The sequence below is a fragment of the Bos grunniens genome, chromosome 19 (assembly GCF_055505025.1).
Source record: "Bos grunniens cultivar Pamir isolate PY7600 chromosome 19, Bosgru_T2T1.0, whole genome shotgun sequence".
Classification (NCBI taxonomy): domain Eukaryota; kingdom Metazoa; phylum Chordata; class Mammalia; order Artiodactyla; family Bovidae; genus Bos; species Bos grunniens.
Genome location: NC_141183.1, coordinates 15,718,326 through 15,743,847, shown reverse-complemented (window position 1 = coordinate 15,743,847; position 25,522 = coordinate 15,718,326). Strand labels below are relative to the sequence as shown.

General features: G+C 38.9%; 1 protein-coding gene across 9 annotated transcripts in view; it reads left to right on the top strand.

Annotated features, from left to right (window-relative positions):
• The window catches only part of TANC2 (tetratricopeptide repeat, ankyrin repeat and coiled-coil containing 2), a 363,482-nt gene that overhangs the window by 257,915 nt on the left and 80,045 nt on the right, over window positions 1–25,522 (top strand). For 8 of the 9 annotated variants that reach the window (XM_086357066.1, XM_086357065.1, XM_086357063.1 and 5 more), the window contains 2 exons: window positions 13,187–13,468; window positions 18,785–18,918. In XM_086357066.1, coding sequence (XP_086213192.1) covers window positions 13,187–13,468; window positions 18,785–18,918 — 416 coding nt within the window. The remainder of the gene's footprint in view (window positions 1–13,186; window positions 13,469–18,784; window positions 18,919–25,522) is intronic. The other variant, XM_086357067.1, reaches the window with a different exon arrangement.

Below are 25,522 nucleotides of genomic sequence, written 5' to 3'. Positions count from 1 at the left end.
CTTGCCTTATTCTGATCTTTGGGAGATAGCATTCAGTTTCTAGGTTTTCAATAGATGCACTTTACTTTGTTAATGTAATAAGTTACATTGATTTTTCAAATGTTAAGCCAACTTTGAACTCCAAGTATAAAATCCACTTGATCATGATATATATTTTTTTATATTGGCCTCAATTTACTATAATTTTGTATATGTTTTTTTGCATCCGTGTTCATGAGATATATTGGTTTGTAGTTTTCTTGCAATATCTTTGGCTTTAATATCATAGTAATGAGAAGGTAGTCTCTCTTTAGGTTTATAAAGAGTTTGTGTAAAATAGATATTATTTCTTCCTTAAATTATTGGTAGAATTTGTTCATGAAACCATTAAGTTCTGGAGTTTTCATTATGGGGAGATTTTAGCTGTCAATTCAAATATTTTATTAGATATACATTATTCAGGTTATGTGTTTCTTTTTTAGTGGGTTTCACTAGTTTGTGTCTTTCAAGAAATGTGTCTCTTTTATATAATCTGTTGAAATTTATTGGTGTAAAGTTGTTCATAGTATCCCCTTACCCTTTTAATCTTTAGTCATTTTGCCCATCATTTTTTATTCTCTTCTTACTGGTATTGTATGTCTTCTCTCTTTCCTTATTAGTCTACTTAGAGGCTTATTGGTTTTATTAAGCTTCTTGTGATCTTTTATTTTCATTAATTTTTTCTGTTGTTTTTCTGTTTGTTTATTTCCACTCTAATTTTTATTGTTTCCTTCTGCTTAACTTTGGGATTTTTTTCCTTTATTTTCTAATTTGCTGAGGTAAAAGATGAGGTCATTGACATAGACTTTTCTTCTATCCTAACATAGGCATTTTAATGCTATAACTTTCTTTATTTAGTAATGCATTAGCTGTAGTTCACAGATTTTATATTTTCACTTTTAAAATACTGTTTTGCTTTTTGATTTTTTCTTCAACTCATTGATATTTCACAGGAATTTCCAGATATATTTCTGCTATTGATTCCTAATTTAGTCGTGTTATGGTCAAGACCATACTTTGAACAGCATGAATTCTTTTAAATTTATTCACAATTTTTTATGAGCCAAAATATGGTCTCTCTTGATTAATTTTTCAAGGCATTTATAATACTTGTGTTTGGGGTGCCCTCCCCCGAGATTCACTAATTGACTAGAAGGACTTACAGTCCACAGCATATAGTCATTCCCGTAGTTATGCTTTATTACAGTAAAGTGGTACAAAGCAAAATCAGCACAGGAAAAAGATGCATGGGGCAAAGTCCAGAGGAAACCAGACAGAAGCTTCGAAGTATTCTCTCCCAGTAAAGTCACACAGGATGCATTTGATTTCTCCAGCAGTGAGTTGTGACATGTGTGAACATGAGAGCTCATAGGGTTCAGTGCCCAAATTTTTTATATAGACCTCCTTGCCTAAAACTTACCAAAATTCCAGACTCCCAGAAGAAAAGCAAACATTCAGCATAAACAGTCTTGTTTATACAAACAAATTAGGCACAGTGAGCCATTCTTTTTAGTTCTGGGAATCATGGGAATCCTCTTGAAATCCACATTCCCAAACTTCAGGTAAGGACCAGCCTTGCAAGCAGGCTTTCTCAGGGTAGCAGTCTCAAGCCTGTTATGGTAACTGTTTTGTTTGCTATAGTATAATTTTGTTTCTGTCCTCCCAGCCTTTATGTTATTGTTGTGAGACAGTTTACTTATCTAAATGTTATAATCCCCTCCCCCCCCCCCCCCCGCCCCATATAAAGGTCATTATCTTTTAAAGAGTTTTTTAAAAATCTTAGATGTTAATCCACACAGTTCCCATTTCTGGTGCTCTTCGTGTCTTTCTTTGTATTTTTCTATCTGGTGTCATATTTATTCTGCCTGAAGGACTTTTAACATTTCTTACGTTACAGATCTGCTGGTGACTAATTATTATTTTTTTGCTTTTATATGTATGAAAAGTCTTTATTTCACTGTTATTTTTGAAAGATATTGTCAATGGGTATAGAATTCTAGATTGACATGTTTTTTTTTCTTTCCATAAATTAAAGCTTTAGGTCTACTACCTTTTCATTTGCATTGTTTTTGACAAGAAATCTGCTATCGTCCTTAGGTTTCTTCCTCTGTACTTAATGTGTCTTTTTATTTTCTGACTGCTTTCAAGATTTTTTCTTTATCACTAGTTGTGAGCAGTTTGACTATGATTTGCCTTGGTGTCATTTTCTTCATGTTTCTTCACTTGAATCTCATTGAGTTTCCTTGATCAGGAAATTTATAGTTTTTGTCATTTTGAAAATTCCATCACCATTTTTCGTTAAATGTATTTTTTGTCCCCTACCTTCTGAGACTCTAATTACACTTAGTATTTGACCACTTGGAGTTGTCTCACTGTTCACTGATGCTTTTTTAATTTTTTTTAATAACTTGAAAATTGTTATCTGTTTTCTCTGTGTATTTTATTTATTTGTTTTTAGTTGCACTGGGTCTTTGTTGCTGCATGCAGGCTTTCTGTAGTTTTGGCGAGCAGGGTTGCTGTTCATTGTGGTGCACAGGCTTCGCCTTGCAGTGGCCTCTCATTGTTGAACACAGGATCTAGGTGTTCAGGCCTCAGTAGTTGTGGCACTCGAGCTTAGCAGCTGTGGCTCACAGGCTCTAGAATGCAGGTTCATTAGTAGTGATGCAAAGGCCTAATTGCTCCATAGCATGTAGAATCCTCCTGGACCCCAGATTAAACCCATGTCTCCTACATTGGCAGGCAGATTCTTAATCACCGGACCACCAGAGAAGTCCCTCTCTGTGTATTTAATTTTGCATAGCTTTTATTACTATGTCTTTAAGGTTACTCATCTTTTGTGATGTCAAATTTGTCACAAATCCCATGTAGGTGTTTTATTCACTTCTGATTTTTTTCTCTAGAAGTGCAATTTGGGTCTTTTGTATCTTTCATGCCCCTTTTGAACATGTTGAATATAGTTATAATCATGGTTTTTAATACTTTTCTCTGCTGATTCTAACATCTGTGTCAGTTTGGGGTCAGTTTCAGTTGATTTGTTTTTCTCCTAATTATGGTGCCTATTTTCCTGCTTCTGTGCATGCCTGTTAATCTTCACTTGGATGCCAAGCATTATGAATTTTACCTTATTGGGTGTTGCGTATTTTTGTATTCCTATAAATATTCAACTTTTTTCTGGAATGTGCGTTATTTGGAAATAGCTTAATCAGTTTGGGGTCTTGTCCTTAAGATTGGAGTAGAATCAGAACAATATTTGCAGGTGTCATTATTCTGTACTTACTGGGTCAAGATCTTCCTGGATGTATCCAGTGTCCTGTACATTGTGAGGTTTTCCATTATGGCTGGAAGAAACAGGCACTATTCCTGGCCCTATGTAAGCAGCAGGTACTCTCTTTAACCCTCACACTTGTGTCAGTCACTGCTCTGCTGATGACTCAAGGGTTACTCCACAGGTTTCCAGAATTATTTCTTTGTAACTGTTTGTCCTGTGAACTGTCACTGCCTTAGTCTCCCTGGATTCTCAGCTTCGTCTACTCAGCTGAGGGAGTCTGTCAGAATCTGACTGGATTCTCCCTCCCTACATTGTGGTCTGAAAATTCTGTCAGTGTTGTGAGTGGGCATAGAGTGTACCTCATTTGTTTTCCATCTCTCAGGGATTATTATTACTCATTGCCTTTGTCTAGTGTCTTGAAAACCATTGTTTCATATATTCTGTCTAGAGCTTTGTTTATCTTGGTTTTAGGTGGGAGGGCAGATCTAGTCCACATTTCTTCATGTTGGCCAGAAATAGAAATTGGATGCCAGATTTTTAAAATGAAAATTATAGAAGAAATGAACCAAAGCATCAACCCATCTTTCATCAGAAAATGACTGTCTTGATGGTTAGAATTGGGTTTTCTGTAAGCTAAAATGCATATTTTACCTATAATAATGAGGAATTTTAAATATAGTTGTTATTTACACAAAATAAATCCTACATGTCACATTAGCAAGACATTAGTTATTAAGTGGATATTTGTGGCATCAGCCTTCTCAGTAACTTTTCAAAAAGAAAGGGAAAATAATCTTTAAAAAATATATATTCTATCCTCTTTGGATACTAGCTCTAAAGCACATTTTCTCCCTTCTCCCAGCTTCCTGTGGGAATATGATTGTTTGATTATCAGTGTCTTGGCCAGCATCCAGGCCTTGCCTGTGATATGCACAGAGCTTGGAGAATAACAGTTTTTCTTCCCCAAATGTCTTGTTACTTAATGGCTCTCTTGTTTATGACAGTAAACTTTAAATAAGAATTTATCCCTGAAAGGTGGGAAACAGATGATTCATTTATTTTTGTTATTTTTGTACAGTTCAGGTGATTTTCAAAGACCTGAGTTTGCATCTTATAACTGTTTTCCTGTAGCCTTCCTGTTCTACCAAAGACAAGTCTGTGAACATTTCCCTGCAGTTGAGAATGGAAAATTCATATTCACTGTTTTCATTCATGAATGCCTTTATTAAACATTATTGAATGTACATTCCCTATGACAAGAGCTCCCCTAGCTAGTAAGGACTTACCAGGTTGGATGATTGTGGTAGAGTTAAGTTGATGAGATACAAGGGTAGAAGTGTAGGTGCTGACATGATTTTATCAGATACATGTAGTTGATGGCTAAATACAGGAAGAATATGTGGGCTGTAAGGTTAATGTATGGCAAAACCAATACAGTATTGTAAAGTAATTAGCCTCCAGTTAAAATAAATAAATTTTGTATTTAAAAAAGCTTGTTGAAGTATATGGTGAAAAGCAAGAGATGTTGAGAATCTGAACCATATGACTGTCAGTTGAGGATTAATTAGGTTCTGAACTAAGAGATTAATGTGCATTTTCTTATTTAGCCTTATGAAATAGATATTCTTATTACTCTCATTTTACAGATAATTAAACTGAGGCTTAGAATGATCTGGAAGCTCCTCCAGAGGTTATATCACTATAAATAGCAGTGGAATGGGGAAAGAAAACAGGAAATATATCTGAAAGAAATTCCTCAAGAATCATTGATAGGTCCTATGACAAATCAGATATAAAGTTTCAGAAAGAAGTCCTGATGAGTCCCAGGTTTCTATCTTGGGAGACCAGACAGATGGGAATATTTAATTAACTGAGACATTGAATGGAAAATAAAGAATAAGTTAAGGTGAATGAGATCAAACTTTAGTTCTAAACATTTTAAGTTTGAGATATCTACTGGAAATCCACAGAGGCAACTCCTATAAATTGCTGAAAATGCTGTACAGGAGTTTAGAACTGGGATCTGGAAGAGAAATATAGGCCATCACCACTTAGATAGTTGTAAAAGCCATTAGTCTATTCCTTTGTGATTACCCAGGAAGATCATGAAGAAGAAAAAAACAATAAAATATAGAACCTAAGATTGGCAGTATTTCAGAGAGAAGCAGAAGAGAAGAATCATTAAAGAAGAGGAAGAGAGGGCCCAAAAAGAGCTAGAAGAAAGTGTTACTATGTCAAACCCAAGAAGGAAATATATTTCAAAAAGTGGGGATTTGTTAAAAGTATTAAGTACCGAGCTGTGGTTAAGCATAAAAACTAAAAATAGTTCACTGGACTTAAAAGTTAGAACGTCTTTAGGGTCATTAACCAAAACATTTCAATAGAGTAATGTGGGAGGAAGCTAGACTAGAATGAGTTACTATTATGGAACTGAAGACAGCAAGTGTGGCTCTTTCAGGAGTATGTATATACCATGGAATAGTACTGAGCCATAGAAAGGAGTAAAATAGAGTCAGTTTGTGTGGATGAACCTAGAGCCTGTTATACAGAGTGAATAAGTCAGAAAAATAGATATAATGTATTAATGCATATATATGAAATCTAGAAAAATGGTATTGATGAACCTATTTGCAGGGCAGGAGTAGAGGCGTTGATGTAGAGAGCGGATTTGTGGACACAGGGGTGGGAAGGAGAGGGAGGGACGATTTGAGAGAGTAGGGTTGACATGCATAAATAACACTACCATGTGTGAAATAGATAGCTAGTGGGAAACTGCTGTACAGAACAGGGAGCTCAGCTTGGTGCTCTGTGATGACCTTGATGGGTGGAATGGGGGGTGGGGTGGGAGCGAGGCTCAAAAGGGAGGGGATATATGTATAGTTATGGCTGATTCACGATGTTCTACAGCAGAAACTAACCCAGCATTGTAAAGCAATTATATCCCAATAAAAATTTTTTTAAATGTTGGGGGTGAAAGGTTGAAGGGATGTAAGTCAGCAGTTCAAAGGGGTGAGGGCTCTAGGAGAGTGCATATGTTCTCAGTATCCTTTTCACTGTTTTGTTTTAAATAAATGTGTGTGGGAGGAAGATGATTAGATTACACTGGATTCTTTTGGCTTGATGGTGTGGACAGAGGTACCCATGACTGCAGTTAACCAACAGACACTGTCCTAGGCACACTTTTGTATTAACTTGCTTTAATCCTCCCATGTGATGATTATCCCTGATTTAAAGATGAGGAAAACTGAGAGATCAAGAACATAAGTAACTTTCCTAAGGTTGCACAGCTAGTGAGTAACAGAGACAGGATATCACCTGAAGCAGCCTGGCTCCAAGTCTGGTTTTACCCACTCTGCTGTAGGTTTCCCTGTTGACCCCGAAAATGACTCTGCTTTATTTAATCTGTTTTGTTGTTTTTTTTTTTAAAGCAGAAGTTATCTGGAATGAACATTTCTCAAGCTGTTATCTTTAGATTGTTTTTTAGGACCTGCTTCAAATTGCTTTACATTTTTCAAAAACTCCATTTCCTTGGGTAGGAGGACCTGCCTACTGTAGTTCTTTTCTTGAGTGCCATAAATAAGCAACAGACCCTAAACAGATTGACTCTTGTAAATGGGAGTGTGAGCCTTCGAGAAACTCAGTAGGCAGATGAGCCCTGCCTTGGTTTCATAAGCATACTTAAGGAAAAATTAACATGTTTTTTGACGTATGTTGGGTGCTGATGTGATACCAGGTTTTGTCTGAAGCACATGTGTTTTTCCTGTGCTGTGTGGAGAATAACATGCACAGCCTGAACCCTAAGAATAAGCCTGAAATTATCTTTTGTTCTGAGGAACAGAGGTGCTTCCAGGCTAGACTTTACAGCCATTGTGGAAGAATGTGAGGAAGCACAACGCTACTCCTGTTTGCACCAGACCTTGGCTGTATGACACAGACCCTTTCTTCTGCCAGTCCTGTGACTGACTTCTTTTCAAATGATTCCTGGTTGTTTTCCATGAATAAATATGCTTTAGTCTAAATCCAGTTAGAGCTCTTTTGCCCCCACTTCCCTTTCCCCTTTTCCTTTGGCTGCAGCTGTTTCTATTTGCGTTGGGACAAGCTGGTCTATTAGCCCTAATGCACTTTTGTTTGTTTTTTAAATGTTTACTCTTTGCTCTAGCTAAAGAAAGGTCAGTTTTCTCTGTAAGTCTAGATACATGATTATTCATATTGATGGTCTCACAGAGACTGTTTCCTAGAGAGCTTTCATTTGTCTGTCACAAGCCTAATTTGCATTGAAGAGATGTACACACAGATCTGAGTCTTGAGTGGTTATTACATTTCTTAAAAAGAAAAAAAAAACTGCTTTCCAAAACTTTTCGTATTTGTGTACTCTACTGGAATGTTTTTCCTTTAGCTGCTTTTTCTTTCAACATTTTATTAGCAGTATTTTCAGATATACCCCCAAAAAGACAAGTTTCACAATAAACACTCATATACTTGCCTTGATTATGTCATTAATGTTTTATTATTTCTACCATATATCTATCCATTCTGCCCTTCTCTTCAACCACACATCTTTTTGTTTTTGTTTTTGTTTTTTTACAAATTTCAAAGTAAATTCCAGATGTCAGTATACTTGGGAATGTTTTGAGAAGCTTGGGACGATATTCCTGTCTCTTGCTGCCCTGGGACAGCCACTTCAGGGCTTAGAGAACTGAATCTGTTGCTAAATGTATGGTTTAGCTCATTTTTTTTCCCTTGGCTCAGCTACAGTTGCAGTGGTCCTTTCTCACTGGATTATTTCCGTGGTTTCTGCTTTAGAAAATCTCTTGGAAGCCAGCTGATCTCCTAAACAAAGAAACATTTATTTAGGAAGATGAACGCCGCAGAAAGTATTCATTCCCTCCATGTCCCACAGCGCAGGCCAACATGCCTTCTTGTTCATATGCCCTAAATTTACTGTTGGTACATACAGAGTGTGGCTTTCTTTCATCATATTGATCTGACAAAAGCCTTAGGTTCTGAGGCACAGAAATCGTTTCTGGGCTGTTCTTGGTGTCTACAGTTGTTTTACCATATGGTGCTGGGTTAATTTTGTCTGTTCTTCCCTTGAGGCTTTTGTGAATTGATTACATTTTTAGAAAATTTTTAAAATAACTTTTCAAAATGTCAAAGCTTTCTCAGTAGAATAAAATATGATGAGAGATTACGTCAACGTGAGAACAAGTTATCTTAATAGAATTTTTCTCAGAAACTTCAGCATTGAAGTTGAGTCTGTACTTACCCTGTATTATAAACCGGCATCGGTCATATTCATGAAAGCCTCTTTTGAGACAAAATGTTAAGTAATCTTAGACCTGAACAGGTAAGTCTGTTAGTCTAGAAAGCACCTGAGTGTCTGAGAAGCTCTTCTCTCTCTCTCTGGCCAGTCATGCCATTTCTGAAGGGAAGCACAGGAGAGGTGAAGGAGAAGGAAGCTAGCCTAGCGAGTCAGCCAAGTCCACTCAGTTCTGGTCATCAGTGATATCGCTGATAATCAGATTCAAATTTAATACTGATATGATATAGAGAAACAGCATAGTATAATGCAAAAAAACCCTGGATTTTGGAGTCAGAATTAGGAGTTTTTTCCTTTATTTACCAATTCTTTTTAATTGGAGTATAATTGCTTTTCAGTGTTAGGCTAGTTTCTGCTGTACAACAGTGTGAATCAGCCATATGTGTTACATATGTCTCCTCCCTCTTGAGCCTCCCCTCTCACTCCCCAATCCCACCGCTCTAGGTCATCACAGAGCACCAAGCCGAGGTCTCTGTGCTAAACGGCAGCTTCCCCTTAGCTATCTGTTTACACATGGTAGTGGACACCTGTCAGTGCTCCTCGCCCGGTCCATCCCACCCTCTCCTTCCCCATCCCCTGTGTCCACAAGCCCATCCTCTATATCTGTGTCTCTATTCCTGCCCTACAAATAGGCTCATCAGTACCATTTTTCTAGATTCTATGAAGAAAGTGAAAGTGAAGTCGCTCAATCGTGTCTGACTCTTTGAGGCCCCATAGACTGTAGCCTACCAGGCTCCTCCCTCCATGGGGTTCTCCAGGCAAGAATACTGGAGTGGGTTGCCATTTCCTTCTCCAGGGGATCTTCCTGACCCAGGGATCGAACCGAGGTCTCCCGCATTCCAGGCAGATGCAGGCAGACCCGTTAACCTCTGAGCCACGCAGACGCATAGATTCTATATATATGAGTTAATTTACAATATTTAAAAAAAAAGAATTAGGTTTTGATTCTGGTTCTGAAACCAGCTGTTTGTGACCTGAGATCTCTTCTTAGACTCATATCAAGCCAGTCGATCTTCTGTTCTCTCCTTCTTCTCTGGGAGTCCTGTGATTGCTCAGCCAGAGCTCAGCAGGTCTGTGTGAGTGTCTGCCCACCAAGGGCACTCAGCTACCCAGGAAACCCGTTGCATGGTGAGCAGCCCCCTGCTGTCAAGTGACATAATTGGAAAGGATGGAGTGAGGAGCTCCAAGGATCAGTCCTTCCATGGAAGCAACCGTTAAGCTGGCGAGTCTGACAGAATCCACTTTTTCAGAACTTTGGAATTGCTAAGCAAAGCAAGAAAAGCAGGTTATGAAATGGTATCTATAGTACGATTTTTGTTTTAAAAATAAGTATCTATTGGTACAGACAAAACTCAGGGAAAAAGTGAATTGTGTTTCTCTCTGGCTAGTGGGAGTAAGATTATTATTCTGTTTATCTGCTATCCCTAAATTTTCTGTAGTGAATATGTATTACTTCCATAAAAAATAACAAAACTAAAATAGAACAGTTTGGCAGTCTATCAAGAAGCTAAAACTTAGAGTTTCCATATGACCCAGCAGTATGTTCAGCAGTACCGCTCCTGGAAGTATACTCAAGAGAATTGAAAACACGTGTACAAAAACCTGTACATGAATCTTCACAGCAGCATGCTGCATAATAGCCAAAAAGTGGAAATAGCCCAGATGTTTGTCAGATGATAAATGGATAAACAAAATGTGATATATCCATATAATGGAATATTGTTCAGCAGTAAAAGTACTGATACATGTTACAGCATGGATGAACCTCAAAAACATGCTCAGTGCAAGAAGCCAGACACCAAAGGCTATTGTATGGTAATATATATGTGAAATGTCTCAAATAGGCAACCCTGTAAAGACAGAAAGTTTTTGGTTGCCAGGCACTAGGGAAATGGAGACTGGAGAGTGACAGCTAATGGGTAAGTGGTTTTCTTTGGACAATGATGAAAATCTTGAGGAATTAAATAATGATGGTTGTGCAATTTTGTGAATGTACTAAAAACCCACTGGTTTACATACTTTTAAAAGGATGAATATTAAGTATGTGAATCATAGCTCAATAAAATAATATTTAAGAAAAGTAAAATTTAAAAGAAAAGTAGAATCTATTTAACTGTAAGACACTAGAATTAAGAGTGTTTTTAGCAAGTCAAAGTCTAATTTTCACCTAATTCTGTAATTATATATGTATTTTAAAAGAGTACATTTTGATAAACAGATGTGAATCAGGAAATTATGAGTAACCATGTATCTGTATCTCCACAGCCTTTTCTTTTTTTAAGTGAAAATTTGGGATATTTTAAAACTGACATAGGAAACTATTTGCTTCTATTATTAGAGTTTGACTTTATATTTTTAACTTTTGTACTACTTTTGGAATTATCCTTTTTTAAAATGCTCAGTTACCATTCAAATGGCTTTGCAATAGTTTTAAGTGAGAGTGTTTACATGTGTGTGTTTTTCTCAAGTAAGCTGCCATCTCCAGATTCTGTATTAAGATATTGGAATGGTTTAAGTATGTTCTAGAATAATATGAGCAGGATAAGTAGACCTAATTTCCACTTTTGTGATTTCCTTTCTCCTGTCTCATCCCCTTCCCACCTCTGACGTTTATTCTCCAAAATATAATATGGGGTTAGAATGTAATGCTTTGTTTTTAATTAAATCTTTCAGTAAGCATTTATTGAGCACCTACTGTGTGTCAGGTTACTGTGCTAAGGTTAACGATACAGAAATAAAATTCAAAAAAATAAATAATAATATAAAAAATAAATGATACATCTTGGTCAGTTACTCAGTCATGTCCAACTCTTTGCGATACCATAGATTGTAGCATGCCAGACTTCCCTGTCCTTAACCATCTCCCGGAGTTTGCCTAAACTCGTGTCCATTGAGTCAGTGATGCCATCCTACTATCTCATCCTCTGTCATCCGCTTCTCCTCCCGCCTTCAGTCTTTCCCAGCATCAGAGTCTTTTCCAGTGAGTCAGCTCTTCACATCTGGTGGCCAAAGTATTGGAGCTTCAGCTTCAGTCCTTCCAATGAATATTCAGGATTGATTTCCTTTAGGATGGACTGGTTTGATCTCCTTGCTATCCAGGGGACTCTCAAGAGTCTTTTCCAACACCACAGTTCAAAAGCGTCAATTCTTCAGCACTCAACCTTTTTTTATTGTCCAGCTCTCACATCCATACATGACCACTGGAAAAACCATAGCTTTGACTAGATGGACCTTTGTAGGCAAAGTAATGGCTCTGCTTTTTAATACGTTCTCTAGATTTGTCACTGCTTTCCTTCCAAGGAGTAAGCATCTTTTTAGTTTCGTGGCTGCAGTCACCATCTGCAGTGATTTTGGAGCCCAAGAAAATAAAGTCTGTCACTGTTTCCCCGTCTATATGCCATGAAGTGATGGGACCGGATGCCTTGATCTTTGTTTTTTGAATATTGAGTTTTAAGCCAGCTTTTTCACTCTCCTCTTTCACCTTCATCAAGAGGCTCCTTAATTCCTCATCACTTTCTGCCATATCTGCATATCTGAGGTTAATGGTACATCTAGAACTACTCTTAAAACAGTTAAGAAGACATTTAACTCAGATATGAGAGGTCAGGCAGGACTTCTTTTTACCATCAGTATTATTTGGAGGTTGACTGTTGAAACCAAGTCACATTACAGGTTTTTAGAGAACCATTGTGCATAGAGCTCATGCTTGGCACCTAGCACATCTCACAACTACACAAGCACAGAGAAGAGTCTTGAGGAAAGCAGTAAGGATTTGTCCCCAGTACATGTGTGTAGAAGCCAGAAATCCTTTTTAATTGGCATGAATATAAGCAGTACAGGTGCAGAGACATTAGTGACAGTTGAGTTTCTGCTTTCTTGACCACTTAACATACTGAAAACCGTTTACGCCATCAGAGCTTTTACTTCCCCTAATATACTTGCTATATATTTTTTTAAAATATCATCATGAACTTAAAGGAATCACTGTTTTTTATTAGTGTTTTTAAAGAAACAGACAAGGTCTCTTCACATTGCTTCCCATGGGACCGATGTGTAGTGGTGTGGTCATATTGGTGGTTAAATACTGAAATATGACCTTGCAGGTTGGTAAAGAGTTGATGCTGTCAGCCATCTGGATTCCCTGCCACACCCCAGCCTTTCCTGAGACTCCAGCCCTACAGATCGCCGCAGTCCAACATTTTAAAGGTTATCCCCAGGCCAAGAAGGAGGCTTGAGGGACCCTGCGTTTTCACTACTGTTCCTAATTGCCAGCACGTGGGCCAGCCCTACTGTTAAATCATTTTGAGTATCACACTGACTTTCTGACTATAACATAAGTTACTGCTGTTTTAACCATGTTTGGGTTCTTGCAGCTGCAGTCGCAAGTAGCTCTAGCTCATGTATCGTTGCCTCTCTGTACAGAACCAAAATTCAGAGTTTTCTTATTTTCTGAATAACCCAGAATACCCTCACAGTGTAACTCTCAGTGCTCTTCTAAACCATACTGCTTTTTTGCTCTTTATTTCTCTCAGTGTTGACACTTTGGCCTAAGTCCCCTGTTCTCTTATTGTTCCTTCCAGTCCGCTTTGCACCTTACAGACCTCCCGATATCTCCCTGAAGCCCCTGCTCTTTGAAGTGCCCAGCATCACTACGGAGTCGGTGTTCGTTGGTCGGGATTGGGTTTTCCATGAAATAGATGCTCAGCTTCAAAGTTCAAACGCCAGCGTGAACCAGGGAGTCGTGATCGTGGGAAACATTGGGTTCGGCAAAACTGCCATCATTTCCAGACTGGTGGCCCTCAGCTGCCACGGAACACGGATGAGACAAATCGCCTCTGACAGCCCACACGCCTCCCCCAAACGTAGGTACCCTTTTTTTTTTTTTTTAAAGAACTCTCTGCTACATGGCTCTTAAATTTCTTTTCATGTTTATATTAAGTCCCAGATCCTTTCATTTTCTGATCTGCAAAACCTGATTTGCATGTGAGGATCTTCAACTCGGAGCTGGGAGAAAGAATGTAATATTCTGCTGACATTTAGCCCATATAGCCGACAATCACCTAAGTGTGACAGAAAAAACCTTTCTCTCAGAATAAATGTATGAGTCTTCCCTCCTGCTTGGCTAGCTGGTCCGTCCTTTGGGTAATGACTACAGCTATTGCCTGGTAGAGCTCTTTGCATGCATTGCTGTCAGCTTTTGCTCAGCCTGTGCCCAGCCTTGCTGGCACAGTCTTGTTTGCAGCCTCCATTTCTTGCGACTGGTGTCTGTTGCACTGCTCGGGCGTGAATTTCGTTGTGTCCTTGAAGAATTTCTCCTGCTTCCTTGTGAAGAGATGCTGAGATCTCATATATATTCATGCTTCTTTCATCACCAGCAGGGCGCAGTTTAACGATCACAGTCAGGATCTTGTTTGTTTTTAAAATACTTAATATGGTCCTTAGTGCCAGGTGCTCTCTAAGAGTTTAACAAATATTAGTTCATCCAGTCCTCTCAGCAACTCAGGTGAGGTAGTTCCTGTTTTCTTCCTTTCACAGATTAGTGGTTTAAGGCTCAGAGAGGTTAAGTAAGCCTCCCAGGTTTCACAGCTAGTAAAGAATGAAACTAGAATTTGCGCCTTATCAGTCTGGTTTCAGAGGCCAGTCTCATCCATTTTGCTGTGCTCCCCTCTGTTTATGCCTGGAACTCGAGTTAAGGAGCTAAAAGGAAATGTATGGATATTCTTATACTTAGTATATGTAGAGAACCACAAATGTAGATGATCTTTAAGAGTGACTCGTATGCTAAAATCACACTCCTATGTGATTCTAAGATGTCTTCATGTTCAAAAGTAACTGTTCATACCTATTCCAGTATTTTCCTTAGAGTGCTTACATATCACACCAGACCACTACTTATCTGAGTCATCCAAGAGGTTACCTGTTTGAGTGTGTCTACCTGGCTCCTGCTAGTTATAAGAGAACAAAAAGAAACTATTGCTCTACTAGTCCAAATGAGTAACCTAGCTCATCGTAGATTTCCAGACAGCAACCACTAGAAATGATTGGTTTGAGGTCATAGTAGCTACAGAGTCTCTAGCACAGTGCTGTGGGAACTCAAGAGAAACTCATTGAACACCCCCCCAATATCCTGGCTTCTGTTGGCATTAACAATTTCATGTCTTTAGGTAAGCACATCGCCGCCGGTAAACTTACAGATAATCTGACATGTAGAAGAACTAGTGCCTAGAAGGAAAACCAGTTGAATCAAGAGTCCCCGTTTGCCCGGGTGTAGTAAGAATTAGTACAGAAGAATTCATGTCGTAAGAGCAATATCATGCTTAGTTTCTGGATGAAGCTTTTCTGAGGTAGATGGACAGAATGTCAGAGGAGTCAAGAGTCCACAGGTTAAGTCCCAGTGCTCAAATTGACAATACTTTGTAACCTTGAGAATCTTACCATAATTCTTTAGACCTCGGTTTTGTCACCCGTAAAATGCATCAGTAGGATTTGGTGATCTTTAAGATTCATTCCTGTGCTACAGTTTTGTGATTCTAAGAAGATGTCTTCATGGTTAAATGTAACTCACCATACCTATTCCAGTGTTTTCTTATTTTTTTCCTTTTTCTTTTTTTGGTATAATTTTTTTACTATGTTAGTACACAAGTTGTTAGTTTTCAATAGACTTCATTTTTTTAATTTATTTTTTGAGCTGGATCTTCATTGCTTTGCTCAGGCTTTCTCTAGTCGTGGCAGGCGGGGGCTGCTCTTTGTTGCAGTTCAAGAGCTTCTCGCTGCAGATGCTTCTCTTGCTGCGGCACATGGGCTCTAGGCGTGCGGGCATCCGTAGTTGTTGTGGTGCATGGGCTTAGTTGCTCCCTGGCATGTGGAATCTTCCCGGACAAGGGATTGGTCCCGTGTCCCCTGCGTTGGCAGGCTGCTTCTTAGCTGCTGTACCACCAGGGGAGTCCTATTTCAGTATTTTCCTTAATGTGTGTACATATCACACCAGACTACTACTTATCTGAGTTATCCAAGAGGTTAACTATTTGACTGTGTCAGGAAGAAAACCAGAGAGGTGATAGTCTCTCTGACTCACTGTGGCAGATAACAGAATGGTAGAATCATGATTCAAGGGCAAGAAGAACTGCCTTCTCTGAAAGCAGAAGTACCTGGGAGTGCCCCCCCAAGCCTGAGAGAGCAGAAGCTAGTAGAAAACCACCATGTGCTCCCCAAAATAAAGGTTTTCTAAAGGTAGTTCATCAAGTTATTCTCTAACTTCCATTGCCTTTTACCTCCATCTGCTACTGCTAAGTCATATCTGACTCTGTGCGCCCCCATAGACAGCAGCCCATGAGGCTCCCCTGTCCCTGGGATTCTCCAGGCAAGAACACTAGAGTGGATTGCCATTACCTCCAGAGAAACTCTAAAAATACCAGGACACTCCCATTTATGTGATAAATGTCCACATGTTAGATTGGAGATTTGGCCTGATAGGTTAACTTTCACAACTTGAAAAGGTGTTAAAGGGATAGAGTATGTGGCCATGTATTTATCAGAATTACACAGAACCAGCACTGCCTTGTTGTATTTGCTGCAAACCAGACCACTACTCTTTAAGATGGGTTAGAAATAAGTGGTTGACGTCATTTACTGGTATTTAAATATTAACTCTGAACAACAAAGTCAACTCTTGGAATTACCCCAAAACTACACACTTTTATAAAATTTTCATTTTCTGCTATGCAAATGATTAATGATAAAATGTAACATCAGTTTGTTTTAGAACTGTCTCATTAAATTTTCTAGTTTTGAGGGCACATGTTTTGTCTTTCTTGTATTATTATCCTCATGAGGTTTTAGTTAAAACTTTTCAAGTATTGGGGCTCAAAAATACTACTTTTAAAAAATCAGTGGTCTGTATGTTTCTATTTTATATTTCTGTTATTTCTGTAAACAGATATGAATTGAATATATATTAACCAATTTAAAGGTGTTTCTTTGAGGAAAAAAAAAGAATAAAGAACAAGCTGTTTTTCAGCGTCGACCTTTTACTATAGGAGTCAGCACTGGAAATGTCACTGGCAGCAGCAGAATCTTTTTCATTAGTGAATAAGGGTGATGTCTATAGAGAGAGAATTGAATTCAGTTTTTACAGTTTAATTTACATTAAGCTTTGATAGGTGTATTCGGAATCCTTCTGGCCTTCCCAGGCCTGAGTCAGCGATGTAGTTGTAGTAATGATGAAAATAGGTGAAACGTTATTGGAGCTCCTGGCCTTCATCTCTGCATCCTGTGTCATTCTTCTTTCTGTCTCCGCCTCCTCCGCGCTGAGCAGCACTGCCCTGGCAGATGTGAGCAGTCTAGCCTGCAGCACTGCGTTGCCTGGCTCTGTCCTTCCCCCACAGACACCCAGCCCCCAGCCGCCCCCTCCTTGTCATTTCCCTGGGAAGGCACAGAAGAGCTGTCACGGCAGGCACTAGCCTGTCATCCTGTTTGCCACCTACACCCCTTCCTAAACCTTACTCCCCCATCAGTCTCAACCACCACCATCACCCACCCCTCAGCACACACACTCTTCTAAGAACAAAAACATTTTGTGAAAATGGACCTGTTGCATAATCAGGATATTATCACATGAACTACAAAGATACTCAGTACAGTCGTTAGGGAAGTTCAGTCTAACACAGGACTCTATTCTCCTATCCCTAGAAGGCTCAGTGTAGTTATTGTTCGGATTTGATATTTGCCAACAGCTGCCGTGCCCCCAGATAGCTGTGCAGTGAGTAGCTCCTCCTCTCTCAACCCTGCTCATCCCAGAAATCCGTTTTGCCAATTTGCTGTGTACACGGCAGCTCCTCCCGATTCACTTGTTTTCTACTCTTCTCTGAATACCAAGCAGAAAGTAAAGACACCCAAACAGAAAGGAGGGCGTCTCCCGAAGGGAACAGCTAGAAGACAGAAGACCATAATTACCCACAAAGTCAAGTACCAGATAAAGGGAAACGGGGTGGAGCAAGGGAGTAAACAACAGGCATGATACAGTGACAGTTGCTGAACTTACTATTTCTTCAGTCTTCTTTCAGTGCTGTTTCCCACACCTCCCCTCCTACACTGTATTCAGAACTCTAGGCAATGGCCAGTTGGGTGGAAGAGGTCTCAATTCAGTCCTCCTGGTAGGGAGTTACATGAAAACCATTTTCCCTGTTCCTCCTCCTCTTCAATAGCTGTTGACCATCCAGTAACAGCCTACTTATTTTGTACCCCTTGTTAAAATATTATCTGTATTCACAAATGTAGTCCCTGATTTCTAGTAGTAGTTAGCGTGTGTGTGTGAAGTTGCTCAGTCGTGTCCGACTCTTTGCGACCCCGTGGACTATAGCCCGCCAGGCTCCTCTGTCCATGGGATTCTCCAGGCAAGAATACTGGAGTGGGTTGCCATGCCCTCCTCCAGGGGATCTTCCCAACCCAGGGATCGAACCCGGGTCTCCTGCATTGCAGGCAGACGCTTTATCCTCTGAGCCACCAGGGAAGCCCAGTAGTAGTTAAGATATTACCTAAGTAACATGAGCAAATGGAATTTTTTAAAAAACAGCTTTATTAAGCTACAGTTCACCTAACCCTGTAATTCACCCATTTAAATTGTTCAGTTTAGTGCATTTTAGTGTATTCACTGAGTTGTAAAGCAGTCACTATAATCTTAGAATGTTTTCATTCCCCCCTAAAAGAAATCCCATGCCCATTAGCAGTCCGTCTTCATTTCCCTGTCTCCACCCCTAGGTAAGCACGAATCTGCTTTTTTGTCTCCTGTGGATTTTCCTTTTCTGGGCATTTCACATAAATAGAATCATACACTATATGACCTTTTGCAAATGGCTTCTTTGAGTGAGTGTAACAGTTCCAAGGGTTGTCCATGTATTGGTATTTTATTTCTTTTTATTGTCAAGTAATGTTCCCTTGTGGGGCTGTACCACATTTTATCAGTTCATCAGTTGATGGACATTTGGGTTGTTTCCACTTTGAATCTTGCTTCTTTGAGCACTTGTGTACAAGTTTTTTCATGGACATAGATTTTTAATTCTCTTGGGTACATACCTAAGAGTAGAATTGCGGGATTGTACAACACATTGAATTTAGCCAGTCTTCAACCTGTCCAGAGTTTTATGATGATCTGATGCAAATATCTCATCTTTTTAAACCAGATGTGGATGCCAACAGAGAGCTGCCACTCACACAGCCACCGTCAGCCCACTCTTCCATCACCAGTGGAAGCTGCCCAGGAACTCCAGAAATGCGCAGGCGGCAGGAGGAGGCCATGCGGAGACTAGCCTCACAGGTACGAGAGGATCCCCAGGGTGCGGGCATGCTAGCGCCATCTTAACGTCAACAGAGCAATGGGAGGGAGACCCCAGCAAAGCGAACAAAAGTATATACAGGTATACCATTAACATATAGAGGAAATTTTCTCTTTCTTTGCTGTTCCTAGAAAAATACTTTGTTATTTTGGAATCAGAAACATTGTTGCAAGGACCCTTAGAAATAACCAAAGTCCCATAACGAATAGATAAGAAAGTGGAGACTCAAAGTTATATGATTTACCCAAGATCACAGTATAAGTAATCAATATAGTTTTTAAATTTTCATTCCTAGCTCCTAACTTCCTGCTGTACTGCACTATCCATGAATTTTTTATATGTTGCATTGTAATTTTCTTTATTATTATCAAAGCGATATATACACATAGTTCAGGAAATCAAATAATGTTCAAAGACTTATAATAAAAACCAGGAATTCTTTTCTCCTCCCCAAGCCACCCTCGCCCCAAAGGCAAACACTTTCAATGTTTAGAGATATTTCTCTGATCCATACCTCCATCTTTGTAAATAATATTTATGGTCTGCTATAACTGTTTTGATCAGTTCTGTGCATTATCTATTGCTTCTTCTTATGGATGATGAGAATTTTAGCTCTTTTACCTTCCTTGCTCTGTCCACCATGTCACTACAGTTATATCATGATTTTTGTCTGAATCCGTGTTATATTATATTCCACAGTATTAATACTGTGGCAATACGGTTCACTGTAGAACCAAGAATAACATTTTCTTCTTGAGCAGTTTTGTTTTTCCTGGGTTATGAAATGCCTCATTTTAAAATTTGCTTCTTTTTCTTCAAAACGATGATTGTCGTTCCATAACTCTTGCTGCTGCTAAGTCGCTTTAGTCGTGTCTGACTCTGTGCGACCCCATAGACAGCAGCCCATCAGGCTCCACCATCCCTGGGATTCTCCAGGCAAGAACACTGGAGTGGGTTCCCATTTCCTTCTCCAATGCGTGAAAGTGAAAAGTGAAAGTGAAGTTGCTCAGTCGTATCCGACTCTTAGCGACCCCATGGACTGCAGCCTACCAGGCTCCTCCATCCATGGGATTTTCCAGGAAAGAGTACTGGAGTGGGGTGCCATTGCCTTCTCCGTCCATAACTCTTAATGCTTTGTAAAATGGCTCTCAGGACAGTTTTCCACATCAGTTATATTCCCCCCCACACACACACACTCTGGAAGCCCCAGAGTTCTCCATCAAACTAACCTGGACCTCGGATGCTCTCAAGGCTTACCACCTAGTTGTTATCCTGGAAATTCTGTTGCTGTGTTTGATCACATGTCATGATCTTTCTTGATTATATTCCTTTCTTTGATGGAGCACATCATCTAGTAGCTTCCCAAGAAAAAATGCCAAGGAGGTAAATTTTCTGAGATTTAATGTTCATAAAAGTGTCTTCATTCCATTCTCATACATTACCATTTGTTTGATATCATAAAACTGGAGTTTAAAAATTATTCTCCCTCAGAATTTTGAAGGCATCCACCCTTTTAAAAAAAATTTTAAGTTAATTTTTATTGGAGCATAATTGCTTTAGAGTGTTGTGTTAGCTTCTACTGCACATAGCTTGGGTCAGCCATACATACATATATGTATACATATACATATATCTACTCCCTTTTGGAAGATATCCATCTTGAACTTCCAGTATTACTATATAAGTAATACGGTTTTCTTGTTCTAGTTGCTAAGTCATATCTGACTCTTTGTGACCCCGTGGACTGCAGCACACCAGGCGTCCCTGCCCTTTACTATTTCCCGGAGTTTACTTAAACTCATGTCCATTGAGTTGGTGATGCTATCTAACCATCTCATCCTCTAGTTCCATCCCAGTATGGTACTATTCTTATTGCTGATTCTTTATATATACTTTTTTTTCCTTCCAGAAGCTTTTAGAATCTTCTCTGTCACCAGTCTTACTAGGTCTTTTTTCTTTTCATATTCTATTGGTGCCTAGTGAACCCTGGGTTTATTCTTTGATTCAGGAAAATGCTTTTGTATTATTTATTGATAATTTCCTCACCACCACTTCCTCTGTTATCTCCTTCTACAACTCCTTTTAGTCAAAAATTAATTTCCTATGTTAATACTCTTTACTTCCCTGTTTCCTATACTTTCGTTTTCCTATTTTGTTTTATGATCCACTTTAAAGAGATTTCCTCAACATCACCTTGCAATACTTTCACACACAAAAAAAAAATTGGCTATCACAGTTTTAATTTCCAATAGGTCCTTTCTTCCCCCAGTTGTTCCCCTCTTTTTTAGAGCATACTGTTTTTGTGTTATGGATGCAGTATGTTCTCTTTTCTCTTCCTTAATAGTTAGATAATGAAAACCTGATGGAAGCCTGTGTATTCGGAGAGCTTCACTATAGATAATTAAGATGACCTGTCAACTTTTACTGCAAAACCCCAAAGTCAATGTCCATAAGTTTTTTTCCTGCACTGTTCATCTTATCTAGCAGGGAATCCACCAATCTCCTGGAGGGTGTATATCCTGGCTGCCAGCATTCTGAAGCTAGTAGAGAGAGAGAGAGAGAAATAGAGAGAAAGTGAAGTTTCATCACTTAGATTGCAGACTTTTACATAAGCCCCTTGTTTCAGTCCTGCACCTGCTCCTTAACTACCCTGTGTCTGGTATCCCTAAGCCTGGATTCTCTTAGTTTCTTGAGTGAATATAATCCTCTTTCCTGTGGGTTTTGGGGAAGGTAGTCACCCAGCTGGGCAAGATGGGAGGGATATCTGGGGATCCAACTGCTCCTTCCATAAACATCAAATAATGTCTGTGTTTTCAACTTCCCTCCTCACCCCTCTTCTTCCACAGTATCTGGTGCTTATAATTCCTGTGGTTTTATGAGGTTTGACAGATGAGTCAGCCTTATATCCTCAGCTAGCACTTGCTTCACCTTCTTCTGTTAAGCTATTTAATCCTACATTCATATTCCATCCTTATATATTATAATCAGAAATTAGATATTTCTCATCAACAGAGTTTGCATTTATGTTTCTTTTTTTTCCCCAAATCACTCTGTGATAATCTTTTATTTTGTGACAATTATTTATTTATTTGGCGGCATGGTGGGATCTTAGTTCGCTAAGCAGGGATTGAACCTGTTCCCCTCCCCCACCCCTGCAGCGGAAGCACAGAGCCTTAACCGCTGGACTGCCAGGGAAGTCTCCGCATTTCTGTTTCTTACTCTCCTTATTTCGGAGGAATGCCGTCTCCAGTGTTTGAAGAAGTCTCTTGTCATGGTTAATTAGTAATGAGGAACAGGAAGGCATCTTCACTGTCATAAGCTTCTAATTTCTTCATAGAAATCCTGTCCAGGTATGAGCCAGAAATGGCATGTTTCCCCCAACTACATTTTCAGTTGTCCCCACTTAGGTACACACCCATTTACAAATGGGCTTCTGAAAACAGTTTGAGACTTCCCTCATTTCACTGCTAACTCAGTGCAACTTTAAAAGACATCTTTGTTTTTTCTTTTTTCTAAATATCCCGTGTAAGCTGACTCCAGCCTCTTCTTTAGAAAAAATCAGAATAAATGTCATCAGAAATACACAAATGCTGAAGAGCTTTCATCATCACAGTCATTTATTTATTCATTTGGAATAGATGTTTGGAACACCTGTAATACAAGATTGAAGCTAAAGCAGTGAACCAGACAAACACAGTCCCTGTTATCAGGTAGCCTACGTTTTTGTGGTGGGAGAAGGCCAATGAACAAACAAATACATGGTATATCGGATGGTGATGAGTGCTAGAAAGAAAGTCTTCACATGTTGTCACTTCTTAGTCTCTCATCAGGAGAAAAGTCCCAGGACTTCCCTGGCTATCCACCCATTAAGACTCTGCGCTTCCACTGCCGGGAACACAGGTTCAGTATCTGATCGGGGAAATAAGATCCCACATGCCTTGCGCTGCAGTCAAAAAGTTAGAAGAGAGAGAAAGAAAGAAATCCCAAGATTCCATGTGTTCAATATTTGGAAAATGTTATTTATTTTTAGTAGGAAATTAGTAACTATATTTACGTGAAAACTGATCGTGTTTTAAATTCCATGGTTGTGCCTTCCTTAAGCACAAGATAAATCAATCTGTTTTGTACCTAGAAATGGGATATTTTTATGGGGTCACACAGAGTTGGACACGATTGATGCGACTTAGCAGCAGCAGCAGCAAACCTTCTATAAGAAATGGCTCCTTAGATTAAAGTTGATGTTTGATTCAATATTTTGAAGATGTTAAATGTTAGAAGTGAGATATATTAATCATTATTTACACTTAAGGAATATATTTAAAGTTTCATGCTTATTTCTTCCTTAAACAAAATATAAATACCTCTGTTTGTATGTAGAGATGGAATATCTTAAAATTTACACTGAACATTGTGAAACAAATGGCCCCTTAGATTAAAATTGAATGTTATCAGAGTAATTGTGCCACATTTCCAGTTCAAACACAGGTTTATGCTATAGAAGCATAGAGCAGAAGCCAGCGACCTTGCTTCTCATCTGTAACAAATGATGAGATCTTTTCGAATCAGTTAGTATCTTGATAATGCAAGCTATTATATGAAAATTAAAAGTACCCTTGAAAAACTGCTTGATTTGATAGTTCTTAGTGTCAGTTCTTGTGTATCATTCATTATCGTTGATATTTCATAGTATTCTTGAGGCTTCTTATGCTTCTTCCTAATTGAGAACATTGAGTTCTTGTCACAACTTTAGAGCAACTTTATTTATTGAAGAAACACTTTCCACTTGAAGTAACAGGTTTTGCTAGGTCTAGATCTCTTAATGTATTTCCAGTTAATATTATGTATTTCTTCTGAAGTATAGCTGAGGTGTGTGGAGATCTTGTTCAGAGCCTTTCCTGGGTGTGTGACTTTAGAACAACCATCACTTTTCCAGGGTTTCATTCTGTTATCTGTGTGGTCAGACATGTAGAATTCTCCAGACAGAGAGACTGACTTCTGTTTACTGTGGGCATAATGCACATTGAGCTTAGTACTTTTTACATTATATTTGTTATTTCACTTCTTCATTCTTACCTTGAACCTCTGAGGTGGTCACTGTCATCCCCATTTTACAGATGAGGACACTGTGCTTCAGTGATAGTTAATTTTTCCAGTGTCTTCCTATTAGTAAATAGCAGAGCTTGGATACAGAGTCAGTGTTCACCCCAATAAAGTGAGTCGTCTTCTTCCCATTTAACAGATACAGAAACTTACCTCATACTGAGGTTATGTAACTCACCAAGATAACTAGAACATGACTTGAAACCACGATTTAAACTGAGGCAGGCAGGCTCCAGAGTCCAGGCTTTTAACCACTGTAGAGCTCTCCAGTGCAACAGGAAGGATTTTTGTTTCGTGTTCTTATGGAAAAATCTGTCGATAATTGAAAGTGGCTTCAAAGCAAGAAACTTATAATGAAGGAGCACCTTCCAGAAATTTCGCTGACCTCAAATTCTTCTTCAAAAAGTTTCCTTTTTCAAAAGTGACTAGACGCTCTTGTCACATTAGGTAAGTTGCCACTGGCTTAATCCTTAAGACTAAAAAGCTAATACCTCTTAAATAAGCTAATTAGAGAAACTAGCTAATTTTAATAAGTGTCACAGAGACACAAAAAGCAGAGGATTTTTCCCCCCTAGGGAAATCTATGTAAGAAAAAAAAACCTGAAATGTCATCCTTGCCAAGAGACGAGTTCTGTACTAAATCAGGATGATGTCAAGTGATCACGGTTCATTCCTGAGCTAGTTGCTGCTAGTGTTAAAGGTATCAGCAAGGAAGTGATCCTGTCAGCAGTTCAGAAATGCATGTTGAGCATAATAAGAGACTTAACCGCACATAAACACACACACACAGTCATAGGGAGAGAGGAAAACAAAAAATAACATCAGCGAAGTATGAGATTCAGAAAAAGAAAAAAGGTATGAGATTTGGTTTGGGTTCCAATTGACTATTTTGAAGAGATTTACATTTTAGGAGAAATGTGATCCAAACTAAACAGCAAATAACCTATAGATGTTTTATAAAATGTGTCTAGGGTTTTTTTTTCCTCTAAAAATTAACATCAAAATTTTATAGTGAGACCCAGATGCATCCACACTCAGGATACTGAATATGGAAACAACCTTATTTATTCATTTCTCAGGGGTGTTTTTTTTTTTTTTTTTTGCTTTTTAATCTTGTCTCTTCCACTAGATGGGTCAGTATTTAAATTATTGTTCACCACTCTGTCACCAGCTCCTAACACAACGCCTAGCACAGAAGTATGTGTTAAATGAGTGAATAAATTGTAATCTGTTCTCGGTACTGAAGTCTGAGTAATCCTTCTAAAACAGATTTCTGTTCTTGCTACTTAAAATCTGTCAGTGGCTCCTCCTTGCCCTTGAATGCAATCCAAACTCTGTTCTTGAAACATGACTATTATCGTAAAGGACCTTTACATGCATGGGTGCTAAGTTGCTTCAGTTGTATTGGTGCGCAACCCCATGGTCTGTAGCTGGCCAGACTCCTCTGTCCATGGGATTCTCCAGGCAAGAAGACTAGAGTGGGTT